This window comes from Loxodonta africana, chromosome 16 (genome assembly GCF_030014295.1).
Source record: "Loxodonta africana isolate mLoxAfr1 chromosome 16, mLoxAfr1.hap2, whole genome shotgun sequence".
NCBI lineage: Eukaryota > Metazoa > Chordata > Mammalia > Proboscidea > Elephantidae > Loxodonta > Loxodonta africana.
Genome location: NC_087357.1, coordinates 84204076 through 84226405, shown reverse-complemented (window position 1 = coordinate 84226405; position 22330 = coordinate 84204076). Strand labels below are relative to the sequence as shown.

The 22330-nt window shown below is 39.3% G+C and overlaps 1 protein-coding gene across 11 annotated transcripts in view; it reads left to right on the top strand.

Annotated features, from left to right (window-relative positions):
- Positions 1–22330, top strand: part of MAPK8 (mitogen-activated protein kinase 8) — a 135167-nt gene that overhangs the window by 74143 nt on the left and 38694 nt on the right. For 7 of the 11 annotated variants that reach the window (XM_064269882.1, XM_064269879.1, XM_064269881.1 and 4 more), the window contains 4 exons: positions 6722–6892; positions 10927–11056; positions 15926–15984; positions 16075–16213. In XM_064269882.1, the coding sequence (XP_064125952.1) occupies positions 6771–6892; positions 10927–11056; positions 15926–15984; positions 16075–16213 (450 nt within the window). In that variant the 5' untranslated portion in view covers positions 6722–6770. The other 4 variants (XM_023547182.2, XM_023547181.2, XM_023547180.2 and 1 more) reach the window with 4 other exon arrangements.

Sequence of the window (22330 nt, the reverse complement as noted above, 5' to 3'; positions counted from 1 at the left end):
GGTTCTGCAGACAGACCATGGGCACCACTTAGGTCCATGCAGAGGGGAGAGTTATTCAAGGTCCATGGACCTTTTATGCCTGGACAGGAGCTGATTCTGTCCTGAGCTCCCCTGGTTAGTGGAGGTGGCAAATTATCTTTTCCCCCAGGTTCAAATTTTTTCCTTCTCCAAGGAAGGGAGGATGGCTCTAAGCGCTCAACAGGGCCTGTCTCTGGCCCAGGGAATTCAGCCGCTAAAGTTGGCTTGTGGGTGTGGTAAAATATACACAAGTACTTAGCTTTTGTCAAGAGCGTTGTTCTCCTCTGGTTCCAGATGTGTGAGTAGGCTACGTGGGTGGCCGCTTTTGCCTGAGGAAACTGCGGCCGATCATTAGTACCAGCCTGCCGCCCTGGCTCGGGGAATGGTGCCTGAGGGCTCCCCGCGATTCAGGTCCAGCAACTCCTCTCTGCTTCTGAACCATCTCGTCCTCCCCCTGCCCTACAGGTCATTTCCTAAGCTTGCCTTCGATGCTTAAGCTGCCTAACTTGTCATAAATACACTTGTTTCACTTGTTTTTCGGGTCTTTGTTGTAAATAGGGCCCTGCCTCACTAGGGCTACTTTTATTGTAGTCATAGTATCTAGCATAATGCTTGATTCAGGTATTCAATAAATAATCCACAACTGAGTATAAGGGAGTAGAGATACCTTTGTCTCCAACTTATGGGAGTGGTTCACGGAAGGTACTGCTGGCTGGGAATGCCTATTTTTCAGCCTCTGTCTGCTGCCACGGCACAGATTCTTGGGAGTTGTAGTGGCTAACACTGCTCAGCCAATGTGCCACAGCTTTGTTCGGACTTCCTGTGGGCACCATAGTCCCCACTCCTGTTGCTGGGCCACCCTGTTGTAAGAATAGGGAGAAGCCTTTCCTCGCCATTATTCTTTTAGGAAAGAGGGAAACCTGCCTTGGTGCATGTTCTTGGATCACCTTTTGCTTTGATTTTCAGCAGTTTGAGAAACTCTGAAACGTGGTCTTTTTGTTACCTGTTTCGGTCAATGCCTGTGAAGCAACATTGAGTACCTCTCTCTCTCCTGATTCTTAACTTTCTTAAGGAGGGAAATACCACTGCTCCAAGTAGGCGTATTACTGGTGTTAGGTGCCGTCAAGTGGGTTCCTGCTCTCAGGACCGTATGTAAAACAGACTGAAACACTGTCAGGTCCTGCACCATCCTTGGAATTGTTATGCTTAAACCCAGTGTTGTAGCCAGTGTGTCAGTCCATCTTGTTAAAGGTCTTCCTCTGTTTCTCTGGCCTTCTACTTTACGAAACGTAATGTCCTTCTGCAGGGATTGATCCCTCCTGATAACATGTCCAAAGTATCTGAGACAAAGTCTTGCCATCTTTGCTTCGAAAGAACATACTGGCTGTACTTCTTCCAAGACAGATTTGTTCGCTCTTCTGGCAGTCCGTGATATATTCAGTATTCCTCACCAGCATCTTAATTCAAAGGCGTCAATTCTTCTTTGGTCTTCCTCATTCGTTGTGCAGCTTTCACGTGCATATGAGACGACTGAAAACATCATGGCGTGGGTCAGGTGCACCTTAGTCCTCAAAGTGACCTCTTTGCGTTTTAATACTTCACAGACGTCTTATTGTAGCAGATTTGTCCAGTGCAATAGGTCATTTGATTTCTTGACTGCTGCTTCTGTGGGTGTTGATTGTGGATCCACGTAAAATGAAATCCTTGACAACTTCAGTCTTTTCTCCGTTTATCATGATGTGGCTTATTGGTCCATTGTGAGGGTTTTTGTTTTTTTATGTTGAGGTGTCATCATACTGAAGGCTGTGGTCTTTGATCTTCATCAGTAAGTGCTTCAAGTCCTCTTTTCTTTATGCAAGCAAGGTTGTATCATCTGCATATTGCAGATTGTGAGTGAGTCTTCCTCCACTCCTGATGCCATGTTCTTCTTCATGTAGTCCAGCTTCTCATATTATTTGCTCAGCATATGGATTGAATAAGTATGGTGAAAGGATTCAGCCCTGAGACATACCTTTCCTGATTTTAAACCATGCGATATCCCCTTGTTCTATTCTAACAACTGCCTCTTGGTGTATGTACAGGTTCTGCATGAACACAATTAACTGTTCTAGAATCCCATTCTTTGCAGTGTTATCCGTAGTTTATTATGATCCGCACAGCTGAATGCCTTACCATAGTAAGACCCAAGTAAACGTCTTTCTGGTATTCTCTGCTTTCACCCAAGATCCATCAGGTGTCTGCAGTTATATCCCTCATTCCACGTCGTCTTCTGAATCAGGCTTGAATTTCTGGTAGTTTCCTTTCGATATAGTGCTGCAACCGCTTTTGAATGATCTTCAGCAAAATTTTGCTTTTTTACAGTCCATTTCAGCTCACTAATGCCTAGGATATCAGTCTTTATCCGTTCTATCTCATCTTTGACAACTTCCAAATTTCCTAGATTCATACTTTGTACATTCCATGTTGCAATTATTAAGGGAGGTTTGCAGCTGTTTCTTCTCGTTTTAGGTCGTTCCGCATCAGCAAGTGAAGATTCCAAAAGCTTGACTCCATCCACGTCATTAAGGTCAACTCGACTTTGAGGAGGTAGCTCTTCTCAGTTGTATTTTGAGTGCCTTCCAACCCAAGGGGCTCATCTCTGGCACTGTATCAGACAGTGTTCTCCTGCTATTCATAAGGTTTTCACGGGCCAGTTTTTTCAGAAGTAGACCACCAAGTCTTTCTTCCTAGTCTGTGTTAGTCTGGAAGCTCCGCTGAAACCTATCGACCATGGGTGACCCTGCTGGAATCTGAAATGCCAGTGGCATAGCTTCCAGCATCACAGCAACACAGAAGCCACCACAGCAGACAAACCGACATATGTCGTGGTCACGTAGGCTTAGGAAATGTAATGTCATAGTTTGACTACTTGAGTAGAAGCCTGTTTAACCTTCCAGCGGGTGAGAGTACTGTCACCTGTGCTTAGCCACTGAGGTATGCTCAGATTCCCGAGGTAATTGTTACCGCCTCCGTGCCTGAGCAAGCCAGTTGCCAGGATAAATATGTAGAATATTTAATGAAGGGCGATACCCAACCCTTCCCTCTCTTTCCCTTCCCACTTCTCTTGCCTCTTGTTTGCCTACTGTAATAGGGAAGAGAGAATTCAAGGTAAGGTAGAAGATTGGTTTGGATAACGAATAATCGCATTTATCATCCCATGAATGTAGCTGAGTAGTTAAATTACCAGAACTCATTTCTTTAAACCTGGACTCTGTCCATACAGGTAGATTTTATGAAGCATGTCGTTTCAAAAAATTCTGCCTTTCTGCCTCTCTGGAGGATTACATGACTAGTTCAGTTATTGATTTTGGAAATATTTCTCTGAGCCTTTAATTTATCTAGTCATTTATCTGACTCCTGAACTGCTTTCATTATATTTATCTTTTATTTTATTTTGAAACTTACACTGTTTATACATTAAAAAAAAAATTTTAATTCTATCAGATCTTAGAACCCTCGTGAATTTTACCTCTCTCATCTGGATGTATGCAATAGCTTTTTGGTTTTACTCTTTCTACTTTTGCATCCCCTCCTTCCTGCAGAATAATCTCCACATCACAGCTAGGGATCTGGTCACTGCACTCTCTTGTTCTCCACCTTCTAGTGACTTACATCCTACTGGATTAGTTTCCAGCTCCTTACCATAGTTCACAACCGTCTATGGGCACAAAACACTGTCGGACGCACGTTAAAAAAATCTTGTTGCCATCAAGTTGATTCTGACTCATAGCCACTCCATAGGACAGAGTAGAACTGCCTCTTAGGGTTTCCAAGGAACTGCTAGTGGATTTGAACTCACAACCTTTTGGTTAGCAGCCGAGCTCTTAACCAGTGTGCCACCAGGGCTCCTGGGTAGACACTTAATAAATATTTATTGAATTAATCCTTTGCAGTTTTTTAATATAAGTTTTTTCAATAATTTTTTTAATGTTAATATTGTCTTGGTAGTTGGCGTAGGGTTGATTTACACTCATGGTGAACCCACATGAGCGTAGTAGAACTGCTCCATAGGGTTTTCAAGGCCGTGACCTTTCAGAAGCAGATTGCTAGGCCTGACCTCGAGACACCTCTCAGTGGGATCAAAATGCCAAGCTTTTGGTTGGTAGTTGAGCACTTTACAGTTTGCACCGCCTTATGATCACATGCACACCTTAAACAAACAAACAAAAAAAACCCAGCAGTTCTTTAGACTTAATTGGTTTCATGGTTTACTGGGGGGAGAAGAGTATGTAGAACAATCTTGTGTGTATTTTCAGCTAGTAAGGATGGGTAACAGACTTTTAAATAACCAATACTTAAATGGTTAGAAAACAACTGCCTTGAGTCTTAATTTGACAGATGGTAAAGAACTGTGGTCAGAACTTAGTGTCTTAGTCATCTAGTACTGCTGTAACAGAAATACCACAAGTGGCTGGCTTTAACAAAGAAATTTATTCTCTCACAGTCTGGTAGGTTACAAGTCCAAATTCAGGGTGTTAGCTCCAGGGGAAGGCTTTCTTTCTCTTTCGGCTCTGGAGGAAGGTCCTTGTCCTCATTCTTCCCATGGTCGAGGAGCTTCTCAGGCACAGGGACCCCGGGAAACTCACTTTACATTGGATCAGGGAGGTGACCTGAGTAAGTGGTGTTAAACAGCCCCACCCTATCCTTTTAACCACAGAGGTTATAATTTATAACACATAGGAAAATCACAAAATGGAGGACAACCACACACGACCTAACCAAGTTGACACATATTTTTGGGGGGACACAACTCAATCCATGACACTTAGTTTATACTGCTGGTGTCCCAAACAGCTTAGAACAGGATACGTTTTGTGTTTCCTAGCCTGATGTTCTAAATGCTCTCTCATCTCGTGGTCTTCTGGTTTCCTACCCTGCTCCCGGGCCCTTCAGCCGTTGCATCCTCAACACACACGTTATACCAGGATGTTTTGGGAGCGAGGGGATAAAAGGCCTCTGTCTGTTACAGTGAAAGCATTGTGATCCCTTTATTTGGTAGGTGGAGGTGGTATGTGCCAGTCAACTTCCAAGTCTGTTAATTTGTTGTTCCTTCTAGTTGACACTTAGAATGAGAATATTAATTAACTTTGAATGAAAGTTAATTTCCCACAAAAGTTAAGATTTAGGTACTCTCTAATGTTGTCGTTAGGTGCTATTGGGTCTGTTCTGACTCACAGTGACCCTGTGTACAGTGGAACAAAACCCTAATTCAGTCCTGTGCTGTCCTCAGAGTTGGTAGGTTTGAGCCCATTGTTGCAGCCACTGTGTCAGTCCATCTCATTGAGGGTCTTCCCTTTTTTCACCAACCCTTTACTTTATCAAACTTGATGCCCTTCTTCAGGGACTGGTCCCTTCTGATAACATGTCTAAAGTACGTGAGACAAAGTCTCGCCATCCTTGCTTCTAAGGAGCATTCTGGCTGTACTTCTTCCAAGACAGATTTGTTCGTTCTTCTGGCTTGTTGTTGTTAGGTGCCGTCGGGTCGTCTCCGACTTGTAGCAACCCTGTGCACAACAGAACGAAACACTGCCCGATCCTTTGTTATGCTTGAGCTCATTGTTGCAGCCGCTGTGTCAGTCCACCTCGTTGAGGGTCTTCCTCTTTTCCGCTGACCCTGTACTCTGCCAAGCATGATGTCCTTCTTCAGGGACTCATCCCTCCTGACAACATGTCCAAAGCATGTAAGACGCAGTCTCACCATCCTTGCTTCTAAGGAGCTTTCTGGTTGTACTTCTTCAAAGACGGATTTGTTCGTTCTTTTGGCAGTCCATGGTATATTCAATATTCTTTGCCAACACCACAATTCAAAGGCATCAATTCTTCTTAGGTCTTCCTTATTCATTGTCCAGGTTTCACATGCATATGATGTGATTGAAAATACCATGGCTTGGGTCAAGCGCACCTTAGTCTTCAGGGTGACGTCTTTGCTCTTCATCACTTTGAAGAGGTCCTTTGCAGCAGATTTGCCCAGTACAATGCATCTTTTGGTTTCTTGACTGCTGCTTCCATGGCTGTTGATTGTTGGATCCAAGTAAAATGAAATCCTTGACAACTTCAGTCTTTTTTCTGTTTGTCATGATGTTGCTATTCTTCTGGCAGTCCATGGTATATTCAGTATTCCTCGCCAACACCTTAATTCAAAGGCATCTTCTCTTCAATCTTCCTTAGTCACTGTCTAGTTTTCAGGCGCATATGAGGTGATTGAAAATACCATAGCGTTGGTCATATGCACCTGAGTTCTCAAATAAGTATATGTATATGTATATATGTAAAACACATTGGTTTTAAATTTTAAACTCTGGAGGTGATTTTAAAAACATGTTTAATTTTAATTATTTGTTTTCTTTTGTTACTGTCTTCCTGTATTAGATTGGAGAAACTGTTCATTCTAGTAAAAGTGTATTTATTGATTTTTTTAAGCAATCAGTTGTTTCTTTAAGCATGGCAGATGCTTGCCAGGCTCTGTGGTATTTTTTCTTTCTGTTTTTGTTCTTAATAATGCAGCTTTTCTAACATGACTTAGTTTTGTCTATGTTATCGTCAATGAACAGTTTTAAAGATTTTAAGTTAAAACCAGAAAACCCAGTGCCGTCGAGGTGATTCTGACTCATAGTAACTCAGTTCAGTTCATTTTATTAACATCAGATTTTGTTCCATTTTGCAGCTACTTAGTGAATTTTTGGATGAAGCCATCAAATTAATTGCTTGCCATCATGAGCAGAAGCAAACGTGACAGCAATTTTTATAGCGTAGAGATTGGAGATTCTACATTCACAGTCCTGAAACGATACCAGAATTTAAAACCTATAGGCTCAGGAGCTCAAGGAATTGTATGGTAAGTTTTTACTTCCAAAAAGTAGACAAGAATCATTAACTGCTACCTTTTCTTTTTTTATAATGTGGATACCTTGTAAACATTTAACTTGCCTCAAAAAATTAAGTAAAAAAAATAAAACAGTAACATGGTTAGTTGTTTTGTTCAGGGATTAATGTCTTTTTACTTTTATTCCTAAAATTTAACTTTATACTGCCATCTTCCAGTATAAACAGTGATTAAGTTTTTGGTCTTAAACCGTGTTGAGATGTGTACCTGTATCAGAAAGGGTAGTGACGTGCTTAATTCCCTGTGTACGTCTGTTCCCATAGCTGATTGTTTAGTAAGAAGCTTCACTTAGCCATCAGCTTCACACTCCAGCGAACCTCTGGAATTTAAGAAATCTTATTTTACACTGGGAAATAAAGTCAGCTAATATCATCTTGCTCTATGTGTTTCAAAGCTCATGTGTTATCTTTTAAATTGATTTACAAGCTGATTTTTACGAAAGGCCCAGGTGTAGATCAGCATAATTCCTTATAAATCAAAATGCAAAACACTCTTTGGAACGGTTCTGCTAATGATTTTAGATCACTAAGTTAGCACAATAAGCTAAGGTTTGGGGGGATCCTGGGCCTCATTCAGGCATAATTACGTTTTACTACCTTGTCTAGAACTAGATTTGTTTCAGTCTTAAAAAATCATGAGCATTTACCAGTTCTCCAAGGTTCCAGAAAAACTCTTGTGTATGTGCACAAAGAGACACATGTAGGGCTGCTCTTTGCAGAACTGTTTGTAATAGCAAAATAGGAAATGTTATCAAATCTCTGATCAGAAGAATGAAAAACAGTGATATAGTCAGTGAAATGCTGTCACAACATTTAAAACAAACTAGATCTGTACGTACTGATATGAATGATCTCAGAAAGGTGGTGTTGAGTTTAAAAGAAAGGTATAGAACCTATATGCATTTATATATGATATAAGATATATAAAATGATGCCATATATTTATGGGATATATACATCTGTAGAAAAGTAGAATACTGGAATTCATTTTATCCTCTTCTCTGTATTCCTGAAGTAATTCATAATACCAAAAATTGTGGAAACTAGCATCGTTTTATAAACTGGTATTGTCTAGTTGTTGTTTTAAGGTCAACAGTAACCACAAATTGAATTTAAAGAAAATAATGTAGTCAAATCACAGGATTCTGAAGCAACTCTTCATTCATATTCCAGCTCTGTGATTTACTAGCTTTGTGACTTTTCCAAATTAATACTTCGAAGCCTGTTTTCTCACCTAATTTACAAAATTGTTGTGAAGATTGTATTATTTATGAAATATTTAATAATACTTAAAAAATGTATGAATGTTTCTGTACCTTCACCTATCCTCAGATAAGACCAGAATTCTTAAAAAAAAATTGCTTTGGAAGGGACCTTAAACCCACTTGACCAATGCCTGTCCTAAGGAATAAAATACTTTCAAAGTTTCACTTAATTATTTCCATTAAAAAATACTATGAAATAGACTAATATTAAGCAAAAAAAAAAATTTTTTTTTTTTTTAAATTTCTTGTATTACCGTCTGAATCAACTGAAGAAGTTTAAAAAAAAAAAAAAAAAGGACAATTATGAGGCCCCAACCATAGATAGAATGGTTCATTGGGTCTGAATTGGGGCTCTTGGCTTCCCGGGTGATTCTGGTTTGTGCATATTTAGGAATCAGCCATTAGAAATTTCGTTTTCACTCCTGACTGCTCTGACTGGAATCACAATAGTGGGTCTTGGGCAGAGCAGGAGAAAAATGTAGAACAAAAATCAAATCCATAAAAAAGTCCAGACATACTGACCTGATAAAGACCACAGGAACCTCTGAGACTATGGCCCTAAGACACCCTTCTAATATAGAATTGAAGCCATTCGTGGAGACTGCCTTTCTGCCCAACAGTAAACTCATTGCGAGAGGAATGAGTTCCTTAGGACAGTTAGTTATATGAGACCAGGAAGGCAGCATCTGCCCAAGAGCAAAGACAAGAAGGCAGAAAGAGGTAGGAAAACTGGACGAAAGGTAATGGGGAACCCAGGTGGAAGCAGAAGAGTGCTGACAGGTGGAGGGGCTGCAACGAATGTCTCGGAACACTCTGTGTACAGATCTTTGAATGGGATTCTGTTTTACTCTGTAAACCTTCATCTGAGTACAATAAAGTATTTGTCAAAAAGAGAAAGAAAAGGGAGGAAGGGAAGACAAATTTCTTTGGATACAGAGTAGCAGAATCCACTCAGCTACTTGTAAACTTCTAGAATTTTAAATACTACTTTGATTTGGCAGATCAAAATTTTAATAGAATGAATTTGAAAATAACACCTGCTTTATCTGAAGACAATAAAAAATCTTAATCAGTTTGCATGACTTCTAATGTGTTTTTGTTTTTTTAATTTGAGCAGAACATAACCTGTAAGTATGACATTTTCTGAGTAGGGGTTATAAGATTTATGTATTTGTATTTTGGTATGTGTATGAAGTAAACCAAACCCATTGCTGTTGAGCCAGGTTCCATTCAGAGCAACCCTATAGTCGTAATAGTTAAGGAATGTAGAGAATGTATAGTTGTATCCATGTATACAGCACATATTTCTTAATATATACATTTCTACACTGTATATGATACGGTGAGATAGCTACAAAATAGATTCAAGTTTCAGTTAGATGAGAGAATAGTTTAATAAATAATGGTAGCTTCCCAGATATTACATAACAGAAACATATACTTTTATAGTATATTACACGATTGAGTGTGAAAAGCATGGCCATGTGTCTTAGTCTTCTAGCCTCAGCTTTGCTTTTAACTTTCTGGCTAACCTGTGCAGAACACTTCACCTTTGGCCCTGTATTGGGCAGTACTACATCCAAATGATTATTAAGGTCTCCATCCTGGTGGCCTGCTGGTTAAGTGCTACAGCTGCTAACCAAAGGGTCGGCAGTGCGAATCCACCAGGCACTCTTTGGAAACCCTGTGGGGCAGTTCTACTCTGTCCTATAGGGTCACTATGAGTCGGAATCGACTTGACGGCACTGGGTTTGGTTTTTATGGAAACCCTGGTGGCATAGTGGTTAAGTGCTTTGGCTGCTAACCAAGAGGTTGGCAGTTTGAATCTGCCAGGTGCTCCTTGGAAACTCTATGGGGCAGTTGTACTCTGTCCTGTAGAGTCGCTATGAGTCGGAATCGACTCGATGGCGGTGGGTACTGGTGGGTTGGATCATAAACTTTTATCATTTTAAATGATTTTATCTTATTTGTGCTTCAGTTTCTCTGCTCTGTCACATGCAAACCGTGCCATTTGTTCAGTGTCATGAGGTAGATGAAGATGTGAAAAGTAATGAATACGACGTTATATAACCGAGAATTATAGGTGTTTCATTAGCAGTTACAAAGCAGCTTCTGACGTTCTGAAGTATGATGTTCATATTTAAAAACCTAGATTTTTAGTTCCTCCTTCAAAACAAGGTTTTAAGGGCTTTACCTTCTGAATTGTAAAAGAATCTGTCAGTATAGATACCTTTCTGTACACTCTCCTCTTTGTCTTCATTTTGTTGTGTCCAAAGAGGATAAAGTGACATACTTCGTAGATTTCTTCAGGAAATATTTTGAGTGAGACTCATGACAACGTGATCTTTACTCTGCCTTCCTCTGTGTAGGTGCAGGGTGATGGATTTATTTACATTTTAAGCTATCTAGTGTCTTGGACACTCACTAAGACATGTACATTGAGTGCCCATTGTATGCCAGGTGGATCTTGGAAGATACCAGAGAACAAGCGGGGTCTCTGCCCTCATAGTCTGTTGTCTTTCTGCATCCATAAACATTTGAAGAAGCGTTATTGGAGAATGTTCTAATAGAGATCTAGAAGAAACATGTTAAGCACCACATACCAGGAAATAGATCCTATTGTGTATATCTTTGAGAAAGTAAGATATCTGCAGGCATGTTTGGGGGAGTTCTACAGATTTTGCTTAATATTTTTTAGTTGCTTTTAAATTTCTAATTACAGTGCAGCTTATGATGCCATTCTTGAAAGAAATGTTGCGATCAAGAAGCTGAGTCGGCCATTTCAGAATCAAACTCATGCTAAGCGGGCTTACAGAGAACTAGTTCTTATGAAATGTGTTAATCACAAAAATGTAAGTGAACGTTTTAGTTTTCTTAAGTATAAATGAAATCAAGATTTATTCATGAGTACATGAATATTAAAGATTATTTTTAAATATTAGGGGCTTTAAATTGTTCTGGATTGAAACTTTGTTTTCAAGAGATACGTATTTACAGTGTGAATATTTTCTCAACTTTATTAAGTTATAGCAGAAGAAAAATGGCTTCTGAAATTTAGACTGAGTAATTTTCTGACATTTAATTTGCAAAAGAAGCTTTAAAGAGGTAAGTGGTTTAGCAGAACTTTATTTGGGCTTGCTCTCATCTTCTGCTTGGTTTTCTGTCCAACCGAAATTTCAGAAGACTTGAGCCTTAGCACAGAGGTGAAATTTTACCCGTTATGATTTGACACTGGAGCTTTATTAGTTATTATTTAATAATGTTAGATATAAAATTGAAATTGTTTTTCCCTACCCTCCCTCTGCCCCTTTAAGTGACGACAGTACTCACTTGTCACTTAAGGTTGAGGAGAGCCAGTGATTATAAAGTAGTGTAGCAAAACCTTCCTGAAAACATCTCAGTGGAATTCAGTGAATATTCCTCTGATGTGATTATAAACTTAAAACTTTTACTCATTTTGAGAGTAAATAGTTATACATTTTTAACTCACCTTAAATTAAGCATACTGATACATTTATAATTATTTTAATGATTTCTCCAAGCTGAGAGGCAATAACCTAGGAATGAATAGTGTAAGGGACCGTTGTATGGAGACATTTCGCTTTGTTTGTCCAAAGGAGTTTATAGAGTAGAATGAGCTCAGTACGTTCTGACTGCAGATAGTGCATTTTGCCAGCCAACTATATGCAGGCTTCTGAATCTTTAGGTTAGTCACTGAAGGGAAAAATTGATGGAAGTTCAAGTTGAGGCTCCTTATTTGGAAGCTTACAGTGTTCTTTTGAAGATAAAACAAATACTTAAAGAGTTAAATACCAAATGTCACAAAGCAATAGAAGTTTAATTGCCAAATAATAATGGATAGACGATAAATGCTAAGATCTATGGGAGAGAAGATGGATGTGAGCGTTGAATGAAATAGGAAGGCTTTGAAGAAGGGGTGGACCTAGGCTAACTCTTAAAGTTGGGGTAAAAATTAGGTTATTGAAGGAGAGGGGCCTCTCAGAAAGGATAGAGTAGCATAAAAAAAGACAGAGAAACAGAAAATGTCCATGGTGGAGAGTGGAGGTTAAAGTCAGTCAGTGACAGCTGCATTGAGGGAAAAACCTGTAGCGGCCATTCTTGTTCCAGGTGGAAGACAGGCGTGTTGCTTCTCCAGGTTTTGCTGATGACCTCCTGCCCTGGATAGAGCTGCTCGTGCCTGTTGCTACCTGTGGACCTGGGTTCATGCTGACTGCAGTGGCAGCACTGGCTTAGTTGGAGCCTGGGTGACATCAGCTAAATGGACGGTGTGGAAGCACGTGCCACGTGATTAGCCCTGTAGTGGGTGATGCAGATCTACCCAGGCAGTTCCCTCAGCACCTAGAAGGGTGCTGGCACAGAGTGGGTGCTCAGTGACTGAATGTAAAACTAAACTTGAGGGAACCAGGAATGGTAACAGTTTTTTCCACTCTCTGATGGTTGTTTTTGTAATGTCTTATTTTTTTAAACAATTTCATGTTTTGCACATCTCTCTTCATTAGTCCAAACATCGCTGGTTTTTCCCACTCTCCTTCCATAAATGGTTTTGAGGTTTTTGTTATTGTTTGTTTTGTTTCGGCACTTGGCTGCTAACCAAAAGGTTGGCAGTTCTAATCAACTAAGCCTTCTGTGGCAGAAAGATGTGACAATCTGCTTCTGTAAAGATTACAGCCTTGGAAACACTATGGGGCAGGTCTGCTTGGTCCTATAGGGTTGCTCTGAGGCAGAATCGACTTAAAGGCAACGGGGTCTGTCCCCCTCTTCCCCCATGGGTACTTTCTCTTTCTCCCTTTTACACTTCACATGGGAGATTTGGTTCCTCTTCTGGACTATTGGAAATCCTGGTGGCGAAGTGGTTAAGAGTTAAGGTTCTAACCAAGAGGTCTGTAGTTCAAATCCACCAGGCGCTCCTTGGAAACCCTATGGGGCAGCTCTGCTCTGCCCTCTAGGGTCACTGTGAGTCAAATCAGCTTGAAGGCAACATGTTTGGTTTGTTTTTCGTCTGGACTATTAGGATTGTTTTTTTCTTCTTTGTTCTGACTTTCACTTGTTGGCTTCACCTCCCAGTTCTCTTTAGGATGCCTTCATAATATTTGGCATAGTTTGTTAGCGACTTTTGGGTATATTTCAAAAAATTACATATGCATCTAACTATGAAAATTATCTAGTTCACCCCAGTTCTTCATCTTATTTACATGGGTGTTATTGCTAGAGATATTTTCAAAAAGCCTTTTTGAAATCTTGACATCTTCATAGACTGTGTCTTACTGCATTTCTTAGATCTACTGCTATTACTCTTTTTTTTTCTACAGAAGGAAATAAAATTTCTCAAGACATTTTTATCTGCTCCTGGTAATTATTACTTCTTTCAAAGTAGTAGTATACCACCCATGTAATCACTTCCTGACTTTGGCTTGGCTATTCAATCTATAATTGATATAATTTTTTATTTCCTTTTTTTTGAAAAATGAGACAACTGACTACCTTTAATCTTTTTTTAATAACAGCTTTTTTGAGATATAATTTACATACCATAAAATCCATGCATTTGAAGTGTACAGTGGTCTACAGTATAATCACAGATAGATGTAACCACCACCACAGTTAATTCTAGAATATTTTCATCATCTCAGAAAGAAACACCCCATATCGTTTAGCTATCATCTCCGTGCCCCTCAGTCCTGAGCAAACACTAATTTACTCCCTATCTCAATATGCCTTTAATCTCTAAAACTCTCTTCAATTCAGGTGTTTCCCAGATGTTAATGAGAGTAGTTTTCCTACTTCTCTAAATCTTCAAGTGTGAAGTGTATCTGGTTGGGGGACTTGAGTTCATTTAGAGTAGCTACTTTCCATATCTTAAACAAATTTGTTTTATCCTTTCCAGTCTTGATATCATTTTTCTGAATTTATTAACTGAACGAATATTTGGATGGCTGCTTTAAGCAAAGTTTTATGTTTAGATGAATAACATAGCTTCTACTCTCTTACAGCTTCTGTCTAGAGAGACATTCTCATCCCTAAATATAATCGTCAGCAATCATTTTCAAAATATGTGTCAGGGATCATGCCATATAGTAGGGCTATGAAAGTGAATAAGACCTAATCCTTTCTAACAAGGACCCTGGTAGGGACAAGACTGTTGTGAAAATACGACTATACTACAGTGTGTTGAATGCTACAATAACATAAGTACTGTGGAGACAGAGTAGAGAGAATAGTCAGCTCTGTCAAGGGTTTAGGGGTTGTCAGATTCTATAAAAGAGATCTAGAAAATAACTGAAGTTCAGTAGGTAAATCACAAGTATAGGGAATCGAATGTTTTAAAGGTGTTGAGGGTTTTTAAAAACACTATTGAAATGAATTTAGTATGGCCAAGCTATAAAATTTACCAGAGGCCTTGGCAGGAGAATAAGTGGGTTAATATCATGGAAAGTCTTGAATGTACTGCTAGAGAATTTTCAAATTTGTTGACTTGAAGTTTTTGAGGAGGTGAGTAATACGATCAGCTTTTTCTTTTATTATATTAAACCAAAAAAACCAAACCCATCGCCATCAAGTTGATTCTGACTCATAGCGACCCTATAGCACTGCTCCGTATGGTTTCCAAGGGGTGATTGTATCCAAACTGCCGATCTTTTGGTTAGCAGCTGAGCTCTTAACCACTGTACCACCAGGGCTCCTTCACTATATTATAGGTAATAAAATGTTATCTGGATTTACAGAAAACTACTGTTAGGAAACTTCGAAGTAATTATAGCATGAACAACCTAAATGAGATGTTAGAGTTCATGACTCTTACAGGAAATTCTGTGCAAATAACACAGGGACTAGAAAGAAGAGATGAAGTTCAGATGGTAACAGTAGGATGGCCAGCGTTATTTTGAGTTACAGTGTGGATAATGAAGAAGGAGTCAGAAATCCCTCTGATTCTTTTGTTGTAAAGGGGAAGAGAAGGCACAGTGGACAACTAAGGGATTCTCGTGGGAATGATAATGAGTTCGCCTTTATATTGTTTGTAGACATCCATGTGAAGTGGCAATTTGTATTTGAGACTCATAAACTAAGTACGGGGTTTTAATGGATGTTTGGGGATTATCCACATAGAGATGTTTGGAGAAAAAGACATAGGTAACACCAATCAGGGAAAAAATACAGACAGAGAAAGAGGAGGGTTGAAGATAGAACAGTGAGGAGAGACTGGGAATGAGGAATACTGGCAAAGTGTGTAGCACTATGAAAAACCTGAGGTTATAGAGAGATACTGAGTGGGATAAAGAACTGGTGAGAGGTATTTAAGATTTGCTGACAAATAATATAGAAGTTTACATAACTTATAACTTAACGAGCAGTTGCTGTCGAGTTGACCACCTGCTCCACAGGGTTTTCAGTGACTTTTTTTTTTTTTTCAGTAGGTCATCAGGCTTTTCTTCTAAGATGCCTGTGGGTGAACTTGAACCTCCAGCTTTTCAGTCAGCATCTGAGCATGGTCCTTAATAATTGAATATTTTCATAAATAGAATGGATTGTGTGAAGCTTCTGTTTATAAAGTTTTAACATATAAAATCAAGGAAGAAATTACATGAGTTTAAAAGTTAAACATTTGAAAGATTTTAAGCTGGTGGTAGAATTTTTTAACCCATGTATTTGCAGTTCCCAAATGAAAGTAGTTTCTGATTTCTCCGTCTCTGCTTTTACCACAGATAATTGGCCTTCTGAATGTGTTTACACCGCAGAAATCCCTGGAAGAATTTCAAGATGTGTAAGTATGATATTTAAAATGTTATTATTAGTACACTATTCTTAGATTGTTGCTGCACACTTTAGCTGTCATCTCTTTTCACCCATGAAGTTACATAGTCATGGAGCTCATGGATGCAAATCTTTGCCAAGTGATTCAAATGGAACTAGACCATGAAAGAATGTCCTACCTTCTGTATCAGATGCTGTGTGGAATCAAGCACCTGCACTCGGCTGGAATTATTCATCGGGTTAGTAGAAAAAACTATCATCATATTCTGTTGTCATTGAGGGGAAATTCACGTAATTCAGAACAAGCATTTTAAAGTGTAAAATTTACTGATACTTAGTACATTCAAATGTTGTACAGCCACCACCTATGTCCAGCTCCAGAACATTCTCACACTCCAAGCACTGTGTCCATTATGCAGTACTTCTCCTTTCCCCTCTGCCTCAGCTTCTGGTGACCACCAGTCTGCCTGCTGTCCCTGGTCTGCTTATGTCTTCTGGATATTTCATATCAGTTGAATCATCCAAGATGTGCTGCCTTGATTTAGCATAATGTTTTCAAGGCCATCCATGTAGTAGTATGTATCAGTACTTCCTTTTCATAACTGAGTAATCCTCGGTTGTTCATCTATCCCATTATGTTTATTCATTCATCCATTGCTAGACATATAGGTTTCTACCTTTGGCTGTTGTAAATAGTGCTGCCGTGGACATTCGTGTACCATTATTTGTTTGACTGCCTATTTTCATTTCTCTTAAGTATATACCTAGGAGTAGAATTGGTGCATCACATGGTAATTCTGTGTTAACTTTTTGAGGAACCTCTAAACTGTTTTCCACAGTTTTATATTCCTGCCAGCAATGGATGACGGTTCCAGTTTGTCCACATTTTTCCCCGTACTTGTTTCCTTTTTTTTTTTTTCTTTAAATGAAAGCTATCCTAATGAGCGTAAAGTGGTTTCTTATTGTGGTGTCATTTTTCCCCCCAACAATTCCTACACCATAATTCAGTGACATTGATTACATTTTTCAAGTTGTGCAGCCATTGCCGCTAGACTTTTCTGCATTATTCCACCACCATTGACATATATTCAGTGCACCCTAAGCAAAAACTTCTCATTGTGGTTATGATTTGCATTTCCCTAATGCTAATGAAAGGAGCCCTGGTGTTGCAATGGTTGATTTTAAGCTCTAGTCTGCTAACCAAAAGGTTGGCCGAAGACCTGGTGATCTGCTTCTGTAAAGATGACAGCCTGGAATATCCTAAGGGATGGTTTTACTCTGTCACGCAGGGTCTCTGTGAGTCAGAATCTACTTGGTGCACAGAACAACAACAACAGTGACTGATGACGCTGACCATCTTTTCAAGTGCTTGTTGGCCATTTGTATATATCTTCTTTGGAGAAATGTCTGTTCAAGTCCTTTGCTCATATGTTTTAACTGTTTTTATTATGAAAGGGCACTTCATTCCTTTCATTCCTATTTTACCAAATGCCTTTCCTGCATCAATTGAGATGATCATGTGGGTCTCCCCTCCCCCCCCCGCCTTGTTCTTTTAATTAATATGTATTACACTAATTGATTTTCCTATGTTGAATCACCCCTGCCTTTCTGGAAAAAATCGCATTTGGTCATGGCATATGATGCTTTTAGTATGGTATCAGATTTGCTTTGCTAGTGTTTTGTTGAGGATTTTTGCATCAAGTTGTGTCTGTAAGGGGTATTGGTCTACTTTTCTTGTCATGTCTTTGTCTGGCTTTGGCATCAGGGTAATAATGCCAGCCTCATGGAATCAGTTGGGAGATACTCCCTTCTCTCTTATTTTTTGAGGAGTTTCTTCTCTAAATGTTCAGTAGAATTTACTAGTGAAGCTATCTGGTCCAAGACTTTTTTTGCTGGGAATTTTTGATTGCTGATCAGTCTCCTTACCTTTTATATAGTCTGTTCAGATTTTCTGTTCTTTTTGAGTCAGGTTTAGTGTAGTTTATGTTTAAGAAATTTTCCATGTCTTCTGAATTACTTTGTTAGTGTACAGCTTTCATCATATTCTCTTACAATTCTCTGTTTCCATAAGATCAGTAGTAATGTTCCTATTTTCATTCTGATTTCAGTAATTTTGGTCTTTTCTGGTTTTTGTTTTTGTTTATTTCTTAGCCAGTCTATATAAAGGTTTGTCAATTTTGTTGATCTTTTTAAAAAAACATTTGGTTTTGTTAATTTTTCTCTTTTGTATCACTGATCTGGTCTCTAATATTCATTATTTTTTTCCTTCTGGTGGTTGTTGTTAGGAACCATCGAGTTGTTTCCAAGTCATAGAGACCCAACAGAACTAAACACTGTCCGCTCCTGTGCCATCCTTACAATCATTGGTATGCTTGAGCCCATTGTTGCAGCCACTGTGTCAGTCCACCTTGGTGAGGGTCTTCCTGTTTTCCGCTGACCCTGTACTCTGCTAAGCATGATGTCCTTCTCCAGGGACTGATCCCTCCTGGCAACATGTCCAAAGTATGTGAGACGCAGTCTCACCATCCTTGCTTCTAAGGAGCATTCTGATGGCATTGTACTTCAGGATAGATTTTGAAATGTTCTTTTTAACGAGGAATACAATGCCATTTCTCTTCAAGTTGTCATTTCCGGCATAGTAGACCATATATGATTGTCAGATTCATAATGACCAATACCAGTCCATTTCAGCTCAATAACGCCTAGGATATCGATGTTTATGTGTTCCATTTCATTTTTGACTACTTCCAGTTTTCCTAGATTCTTACTTCGTACATTCCAGGTTCCGATTTTTAATGGATGTTTGCAGCTGTTTCTTCTCATTTTGAGTCGTGCTACTTCAGCAAATTAAGGTCCCGAAAGCTTGACTCCATCCACGTCATTAAGGTCAACTCTAGTTTGAGGATGCAGCTCTTCCCCAGTCATCTTTTGAGTGCCTTCCAACCTGGGGGGCTCATCTTCCAGCACTGTATCAGACAGTGTTCTGCTGCTATTCGTAAGGTTCTCACTGGCTAATGGTTTTCAGAAGTAGACTGTTGGGTCCTTCTTCCTAGTCTGTCTTAGTCTGGAAGCTCAGCTGAAACCTGTCCTCCATGGGTGACCCTGCTGGTATCTGAATACCTGTGGCATAGCTTCCAGCATCACAGCAACACACAAGCCCCCACAGTGTGACAAGCTGACAGACACATGGGGGTCCTTCTGCTTGCCCGGAGTTTTATTTACTATTCTTTATCTAGTTCTTTAAGGTGTCAAGTTAGGTTATTGATTTGAAATTTTTCTTCTTTTTTAATGCAGACATTTCAGCAGTAAGCTTCCCCCTAAGCACTTCTTTAGCTGCATTCTGTAAGTTTTGGTGTGTTGTGCTTTTGCTCATCTCAAAGTATTTTCTAATTTCCCCTGCGATTTCTTCTTTGACCGCATTGGTTGTTTAAGAGTATGTTGTTTAATTTCCACAGATTTGTGAATTTTCCAGTTCTCCCTCTGTGACAGATTTTTAGTTTCACTCCATTGTGGTCGCTGAAGATACTTTCAATGATTTCAGTGTATTTAAGTTTATTGAGACTTATTTTGTGGCCTAACATATTATCTGTCCTGTAGAATGTTTCATGTGGACTGAAGAAAAATGTGTGTTCTGTTGTTTTTGGGTGGAGCGTTCTCTGTTTATTAGGTCTAATTGGTTTATACTGCTGTGCAAGTTCTGTTTCCTTATTGATCTTATGTCTTTCAAAGTGAGGTATTGAAGACTCCAACTACTATTGTGGAACTGTCTGTTGCTCCCTTGAATCCATGTATTTTGGGGTTCTGTTGTTAGGTGAGTGTGTGTTTGTAATTGTTACACCTTGATGTATCGACCCTTTTATCGATATGTAATATCCGTCTTTCTCTCTCGTAACAATTTTGGCTTGAAGTCCACTTTGTCTCATACTAGGATAGCCACCCTACCTCTGTTTTGGTTAACGTTTGCCTATAATATCTTTTTCCATCCCTTTAATTTCAACTTGTATCTTTCTAAAGCCGATCTCTTGTAGACAGCATACAGATGAACCATGTTTTTAATCCACTCTGCCAATTTCTGCTTTTCAATTAGAGAGTTTAATCCATTTACATTGAAAGTAATTGCTCAGAGGAAGGACTTCTGTTATTTTGCTGTGTGTTTTCAGTATGCATTATACCATTTTTGTTTTTTCTTTCCTCCTTTACTGCCTTCTTTTATGTTTAATTGCTTTTTGTACTTTTATGTTCAATTGATGTTTATAATATACTATTTGGATTCCTTTCTCATTTCCTTTCTGTGTGTGTTTTTTAAGTTACGTTCTTAGTGGTTACCCTCCGTTTTACAATCATCCTCTTAAACTTATAACAATCTATATTTTTTTTAACTTTTATTGTGCTTTAAGTGAAAGTTTACAAATTAAGTCAGCCTCTCTTATAAAAATTTATATACATCTTGATATATACTCCTAATTGCTCTCCCCCTTATGAGTCAGTCTGCTCCTTCCCTCTGCTTTCTCTTTTCATCTCCATTCTGCCAGCTTCTAACCCCCTCTGCCCTCTCATCTCCTCTCCAGATAGGAGATGCCAACATACCCTCAAGTATCTACTTTATCCAAGAAGCCCATTCTTCACCAGCATCTTTTTCTATCCCATTGTATGGTCAAATCCCTGTCTAAAGAGTTTGCTTTGGGAATGGTTCCTGTCCTGGGCCGACAAAGTCTGGGGGCCATGGCCACCAGGGTCCTTCTAGTCTCGGTCAGACCATTAAGACTGATCTTTTTACAAGAATTTGGGGCCTCCATCTCACTAGTCTCCTGCTCCCTCACGGGTTCTCAGTTGTGTTCCCTGTCAGGGCAGTCATTGGTTATAGCCAGGCACCATCTAGTTCTTCTGGTCTCAGGCTGATGTAGTCTCTGGTTTATGTGGCTCTTTCTGTCTCTTGGGCTTGTGATTACCTTGTGTCCTTGGTGTTTGTTATTCTCCTTTGGTCCAGATGGGTTGAGACCAATTGATGCATCTTAGATGGCCACTTGTTAGCGTTTAAGACCTCAGTCGCTGCTCTCCAAGGTGGGATGCAGAATGTTTTCTTAATAGATTTTATTATGCCAGTTGACTTAGATGTCCCCTGAAACCGTGGTCCCCAAACCCCTGCCCCTGCGACGCTGGCCTTTGAAGCATTCAGTTTATTCAGGAAACTTCTTTGCTTTTGGTTTAGTCCAGTTGTGCTGACCTCACCTGTATTGTGTGTTGTCTTTACTGTACTATCTAATTAGTGAGCACTCCCCTCCCTCCTTCCCTCCCCCCTCCCGTACCATCAAATATTTTCTTCTCTCTTTAAACTATTTCTTGAGTTCTTATAATAGTGTTCTACAGTATTTGTCCTCTTGGAACTGACTAGTTTCACTCAGCATAATGCCTTCCAGATTCCTCCATGTTATGAAATGTTTCACAGATTCCTCACTGTTCTTTATCCATGTGTAGTATTCCATTGTGTGAATATACCATAATTTATTTATCCATTCATCCGTTGATGGGCACCTTGGTTGCTTCCATTTTTGCTGTTGTAAACAGTGCTGCAGTGAACATGGGTGTGCATATATCTGTTTGTGTAAAGGCACTTATTTCTCTAGGATATATTCCAAGGAGTAGGAATGCTGGATCCTATGGTAGTTCTGTTTCTAGCTTTTTAAGGAAGCACTGAATCGATTTCCAAAGTGGTTGTACCATTTCAGAGTGTATAAGTGTTCCAGTCTCTCCACAACCTCTCCAACATTTATTATTTTGTGTTTTTTGGATTATTGCCAGCCTTGTTGGAATGAGATGAAATCTCATTGTAGTTTTGATTTGCATTTCTCTGATGGCTAATGATTGTGAGCATTTCCTCATGTATCTGTTAGCTACCTGAATGTCTTCTTCAGTGAAATCTCTGTTCATATATTTTGCCCATTTTTTAATTGAGTTATTTGTCTTTTTGTAGTTGAGTTTTTGCAGTATCATGTAGATTTTAGAGATCAGGTGCTGATGAGAAATGTCATAGCTAAAAAGTTTTTCCCAGTCTGTAGGTAATCTTTTTACTCTTTTGGTGAAGTCTTTGGATGAGCATAGGTGTTTGATTTTTAGGAGCTCCCACTTATCTAGTTTTTCTTCTGCATTGTTAGTAATGTTTTGTATTCTGTTTATGCCATGTATTTAGGGCTCCTACCGTTGTCCCTATTTTTTCTACCATGATCTTTATCGTTTGGATCTTTGATAGATTTTGAGTATGTTTTTGTGCATAGTGTGAGGTATGGGTCTTGTTTCATTTTTTTGCAGATGGATATCCAGTTACGCCAGTACCATTTGTTAAAAAGACTGTCCTTTCC